The sequence below is a fragment of the Salvia splendens genome, chromosome 1 (assembly GCF_004379255.2).
Source record: "Salvia splendens isolate huo1 chromosome 1, SspV2, whole genome shotgun sequence".
NCBI classification, from domain to species: domain Eukaryota; kingdom Viridiplantae; phylum Streptophyta; class Magnoliopsida; order Lamiales; family Lamiaceae; genus Salvia; species Salvia splendens.
In genome coordinates this window covers 29,170,173-29,176,562 of record NC_056032.1, presented here as the reverse complement: position 1 = coordinate 29,176,562, position 6,390 = coordinate 29,170,173, and the positions used below count along the sequence as shown (strand labels likewise).

Here is a 6,390-nt window from a genome sequence, read left to right as displayed (position 1 = left end):
AAACTGTATATGCCTTAAGTTAGACCACGTGTCAACTTGCTCGATTCATGTCTCGTTTATTACATATATTGAAAACCTCATTCTTGTTCCACATCTACTTAATGATGATTATGTCTCATTTATATGTCCTTGGACGTGAATGACCCATTTCTACAACGTAAAGGAGATAGACAAATCCTCTTCATTTTTCACTAGATAGTATAGAAACATTGTAAAATTTCAAAATTTTGATGTCAACACAACATCAACCGTTAACCATTGATCTTGTGTTCATATTTTCTGTTGATATTATTTTGTCATCTATTTACATTTTCTAACGATCCAGATCATAGTTTGGAGTTTATATGATATTAGAGTTTGCATGTGATTACACCATAACCTAACCAAAAAGCAAATAAGTAATGAGAATGAGGTGGCATATTTTCAGACAACTTAAAGACTCTAGTGATCAAGATCAATCACAAGTATACTATTACTATTACTAGAGAGATCACATGAACAAAATTCCAGTAATGTAAAGAATAAAACAAATGAGATTTCAAAACTAATGATAGATTTCATAGCAAGCCTACTTTCTTTGTATATTGAACACAAACTGGATTCCTCTTCACCTGATACCAACAATTTTTAACTTAAATCTTCCTCTTGCTGATTATGATTCCATTTCTTCCTTCTCTGATGAAGATTGGATGAGTTCCAAAATCCTTATGACCTCTTCCATGTCGGGGCGATTTGATGGCACCTGCGAGGTACAAATAAAACCGAGCTTTATTACCGGAATTGCCTCCTCCACCGGATAGCCACCTTTCAGCCTCGTGTCAATACATTCTTCTATCCTGCCTTCGTCTAACGCTTCCCTCACCATGTCACTCAGTACCACCACGTCGTCTTCCATGTACTCCACCGGTCTTTTCCCAGTCAGCACTTCCAGAGTCAAGACGCCAAATCCATAAACATCACATTTCTCAGTGATCTTCACACTTTGGCACGCAAACTCTGGGGCCATGTACCCGAGTGCGCTCTGAATCTTGCTGCTCAGGATATAGCGGTCCAATGCTGGCAGCAGCCGGGCCAGGGCGAAATCCCCCACCTTCGGATCACCAGAAGCATCTATCAAAACATTGCTCGACTTCATGTTATAGTGAATGACATCCATCCGGTGCAGATGCGCCAGCCCTTTAGCAATACCAAGGATTATGTTGAATCTTTGCTGCCACACGAGGCAGCTATCGTCCCCTCTGTCGTGGAGATGTTTGTGCAAACTGCCACCCGAGACATACTCGTTAATCAGCAGCTGCAACGAAGGTGTCCAGTAATACCCTTCAAGTGTCACCAGATTCGGATGTCTGATTTTTCCTAGTGTTTTAACTTCCCTCTCGAAATCTTCTTGACATTTCACCAAACTCGTGGTGTTAAGCTTCTTGATGGCAATGGAGCGTCCCGCTCGAAGCTCTGTCTTATAGACGGCCCCAAAACCCCCGCGGCCGATCTCACAGTTCTTATTAAGCAGAGATTGAGCGCCGGTAGCAAACTCAGCTTCTCCAGAGAACATGACAAGCTTCCCGTAGTTGGCTTCAGTGTCGTGGGAAGGGCTAAATTCATCGCCCCCGGAGAATGTGAGTGCAGCAGCAGACCGTGCCATGGAGGTACGCGCGTGCATATTGAGAATAGAGACTGTAACCACACCAAGAGCAATAAAGACAGCTGCACCAATGGCCACAAGGGAAGATATGCTGAGCACAATTCGCTTGTGGCGAAGACTTGGTGGAATAGGGCCGTGATTAGAGACGGATGAGTTGGGGTTTAGGACCAGAGGCTTGGGATGGACAGCCGGGCATGATTGCTTGACTATGGAGCCACATAGGGATGGATTTCCAATAACAGACGACGAGGGAATGGTGTTGAAGAAGCCTCCAACCGGGAGTTCCCCCTCAAGGTGATTGAAGGAGACATTAAACGAGACAAGATGCGAAAGATTTGTCAATTCTTTCGGCAGGCTTCCTGATAAATTGTTGAATGACAAATCCAACACCTCAAGGTTTGATAGGTTTGTGACCGAACCAGGCAGAGGACCTGTGAGATTATTCTGCGACAAGACCCTATATACAAAGCAAGATCATGTCAGATCAAACAATTTCACAGTTAAACATAGTATTTTTAAGACAACTCACAATGAGGTTAGAGATGAGCAATTCCCAATCTCTTTTGGAATGGCTCCGTTTAACATATTGCCGTCCAATCTCAACTGCTGCAGTGAAACAGCACGTCCAACCACAGGAGGGATGCTCCCAGAAAGCTGATTGCGACTCATATCAAGAACACGAGTCGTGTTAAGCTCCCCAATACTTGCTGGAATCGAACCAGCCAAAGAGTTGCGCGAAACATTCAAGGACTGCAGCCTACTGAAATTCCCAATAGCTGCTGGAATCCCACCAGTTAACGCGTTGGACGACAAATCTAACTCTTCAAGGCTTTCAAACGACTGCGGCCAAGAAGCAGAAAAAGTGATGCCCCCACTGTATCTGTTACCATTAAAAGAAGCACTCTCCAAAGCCAACACAAAAAGCCAAGAAGGAAGATTGCCAGAGAATGAATTGTGCCCAACATCAACAACTTTAAGGCTCACACATCCCCCAAATGACTCAGGCAAGCCTCCACTAAACCTATTTCTTGACATATTAACTTGCTTTAACGCTTGCAGACTGCCTAAAGAACTAGGTACCCTACCAGAAAACTTATTACCAGAAATGTCCAAGAATTCCAACCTTCCCATCTCTCCAATCCAATCAGGAAACTCCCCTGTCAATGAATTCGTACTCACATCAAGATACCTGCACAAACCAAGTTCCCTCATTGAAACAGGAAGACTGCCCCTAAAATAGTTACCACCAAAATCAACACTCTTGAGATTCAAACACTTTCCAAGATTCTGAGGCAGCCAACCAACAAGAAGGTTGCTTCTCAAACTAATCACTTTCAAATCAGCCACACTCTCAATCCCTCCTGGAATCTCCCCCTCCAACAAATTATCAGACAAATCAAGAAACCTTAGCGAAGTCAAAGACCATAGCGCAGGTAGCAACTGACCTGAGAGGCGATTGGAAGACAAATTGAGCCTCTGCAGATTCAAGCAAGAGGTCAAGGACTGCGGCAGTGGGCCAGATAAACTGTTCTTAGCTAGTGAAATCGACTTCAGACGCCCACATTGCTGGAAAAGTTCATCAGGAATTGATCCTGAGAGAGTGTTGTAACTCAAATCAAGAACCTCTAGAGATGGAATTTGGGCGAGAATTGGAGGAATCGCCCCTGAAAAATTGTTTCTTGATAGCTGCAAAAGCGTGAGCGACTGCAGCCGGAGCAAGCCTCTCCCAATGTGGCCGGAGAGGGAGAATCCGTCGAGGATGAGCTCGGTGACCCGGTTGGTATTCGGGTCGCATTTCACCCCGGCCCATTTGCAGGCGACGTTGTCTTCCTCGCTCCACGAAACGAGGCGCAATTGCGGGTCGGCGAGGCCCGCTTTGAAGACGATGAGGCCCAAAACGTCGTCGTTGAAAGCCGTGGGGGAGAGAGATTGAGCCAAAACCAACCAAGATTGAACCAGAAACAAAAAAGCTACTAACTTTACCGGCAACAGCATTTCTCAGTTGAATTTTATTCAATTCAAAAAAGCATTCGCGGCAGATTGCAAAGTCGAAAAGATTGTATTTTTTTTGGTTAGAGATATCGGGAAAACGGCGGAGGAATGTGGGAGGGGGAGATGTTCATAGTGTTTGGAAGAATGAAAAGGAAATATAGTGAGTGATGATTTGTGGTGATTAAAGTTAATGTGAGTGCGGTTGCAACTTTGCCTTGAATGCTCTTACACTTTTGCTTTTCTCAATCTCTCTGTCTCATAAATTCTTCAAATTCTATGCTTTTCATTGTGTTTACTCTCTCCTCTTCTCTCCACGCACTCTCTAATAAAGCAACTTACAATATTATTATGTCAAAACTTCAAATGTAAGATATTAGTACTACTACTACTACTAAGCAATTATTTTTCTACTATTTTAAGGGCTACCTATAATTCCGAATCAATTAAAAAGTTTATTTAATGCTAGTTTCACATAAGATATTTTACTAGCGTAAAAGGCGCAATTTTTTTTTGTAATAGTCATGCTCTTAATGTAAAATCATTTTAACTAAATAAAATAATTGGTTTGTCTCCATTATATTTATTACTAGTATAATACTCTTTTCATTTTTTCAAATATAAAATTTTCAAATGATATTAGTTTTAATATAAAATTGGTAGAGTATTTAACAGAAAATAATTAAAGTAGTGTAAGTAGTGACTGAGATTATTATAAAAAAATAGAATAATAAACTAATTTTATAAGATAAATTAAATGGCAAAAGAAAACACATTTTATTTTCAATTATAATCTCGTTGCATAACTCTAGGACATCAACTAAAATTTATAAAGGGTAGCCAAATTTTGACTACTCCAATTTTTGGGTATTATTCCAAGCGATGTGGGTGTTATTAATAGTGTAATTAATATGTGATGCAAATGCTAACAATAAATAAAAATGGATACATTTTGTAGGATAAACTAAATGGTAAAGAAAACTATTTTTAGAAATGGAGGGAGAACATTTTGAAAATAATATCAAAATTCTTGATTTAAATATAAGTATATATAGGGTCCTCTTCTAATGCTTATAACACCATAATCCAAAACTAAGATTAAATCTACACCCTTAGATTTTGAAATGAGTAGATAAGATTAATGCTCACAAATTTTAATAAATAATAGACAAAATATCAACAAAAGGGTAATATCGTCATTATGTTATCATATGATAATTTTCGTGGGTGTTTTTTATATCAACATAGTGTATTACAAATATCAATAATATGATATGAGAATATCAACACAAGTACAAGAAAATATCAACACAGTTTTATTGATATTTTACCTACATTATATTGAGATTTTGCATACACTATATTGAGATTTTTTTTGCCTTTGTTGATAAAATCTGTTTATCAACATGTACAAAAATTGAAATATAATTTATCAATTTTATCACACAAACATCGTAGGAACATATGCAATTGAGATCTCGTTGAAATCTTTATAAAATTATCTTTAATTTGTTATATTTTTGCGAAAAAATAATTTAAATCGAGAGAGTTACGTAAATTTAAAGTTTTAAGATGGTTTTGATGAGAGAGAGTTGACATTAATACTCTTTAAGTTTATTTAATAATTTTTTAATTTAAAATATAATACATGTCACATTATTTCAACCACTAGATCTTTTAATCTAATGGCTATGATTTGGTCTTAATTTGTGATTGATAATTAATTAGCAATTGATCACTTCCCTCTAACAAAGATGTCATTAGATTCTTGATAAAAATACATTTATTTGATATTTTTTTATAAAAAATAATTAAAATCGAAAAACTTATGTAAATTCAAACTTTTAGACAGAGAAAATATATGTTAAAGTTTCATCCCTGCCATCTTTTTTTACATGGTCTAACTAAATGCATCAACAAGACAATTCAATTATGTTTGTCTCCTTTCCTCTTATTTTTCAGACTTTTCAAGCATTACCATTATACCTATGTGGGTAAACGAGACTTGAATTTGAAGTTTGCTCACCTTTTTCCACAATTATTCAATGTGTAATTATGCATATAACGTGATATATAATTCTACTACAAACACACCCATCAAACTATACCTTTATTTTTTTAAAAAAAATTCTAAACTAATTCAACACCACGTTGGGAATTTAAATTTTGAGATCTGGTCTAAAGTATTGGCCTTGGTCCTTGTTGACTAAGTTAGAAAATAAACAAATAATTCGTATACCCTTATTTATAGTTAAGCCAAAAATCCTTGTTAGATAATGCCAATTAATGTTTGGCACGATAAGATCGTTAATGTAGAAGATTACGTAATCCAAGATTAATAGTGGAAATTAGTTGAATAAAGTTAGCACATGCAAATGGAATTAAATTGGCGTTACGTGGTAGTAAAATCTGAGTAAAGAGTAAATCCAAAGATATGTGTTTGTTGATATCGAAAAGCCCAATACAAAACGGGTCAAATCCAAAATTTTACTCTGCTCTATAAATAATATTTTGAAGAAAAAGGGCTCATTTTGAGTTTTTAGAGATACAAAATGACAATTTTTCATTGACTGCTTTCGAGACTCTGCATTAATACCTAAACTTAAATACTTACTATATACTAAGCTAATACTCCACTAAATTATGTAAGGAAAGCCACTTATTTTAAACCGTATTAAATTTTCACAACCACTGTTGGAATTAAAAATTTGAGTTTTTTTAGAGGATCAATAATAGTTTCTCATCTACTCCGTGATGAC

General features: G+C 37.1%; 1 protein-coding gene across 1 annotated transcript; it reads right to left on the bottom strand.

Annotated features, from left to right (window-relative positions):
• Positions 1-445: 445 nt before the first annotated feature.
• On the bottom strand, positions 446-3,917 carry LOC121746667 (probable LRR receptor-like serine/threonine-protein kinase IRK). The gene is made up of 2 exons (XM_042140583.1): positions 2,172-3,917; positions 446-2,099 (listed from the first exon to the last, which is right to left on the bottom strand). The coding sequence occupies exons 1-2, from the start codon at positions 3,635-3,637 to the stop codon at positions 653-655; spliced, it is 2,913 nt and encodes a 970-aa protein (XP_041996517.1). The 5' UTR covers positions 3,638-3,917; the 3' UTR covers positions 446-652.
• Positions 3,918-6,390: the final 2,473 nt, after the last annotated feature.

Bases quoted from the DNA above. Each gene is read 5' to 3' on its own strand.
- LOC121746667 (XM_042140583.1), bottom strand. From the start codon at position 3,637: ATGCTGTTGCCGGTAAAGTTAGTAGCTTTTTTGTTTCTGGTTCAATCT. The intron at 2,100-2,171 runs GTGAGTTGTCTT...CTTTGTATATAG, and splicing joins TGCTCATCTCTAACCTCATT to GGTCTTGTCGCAGAATAATC.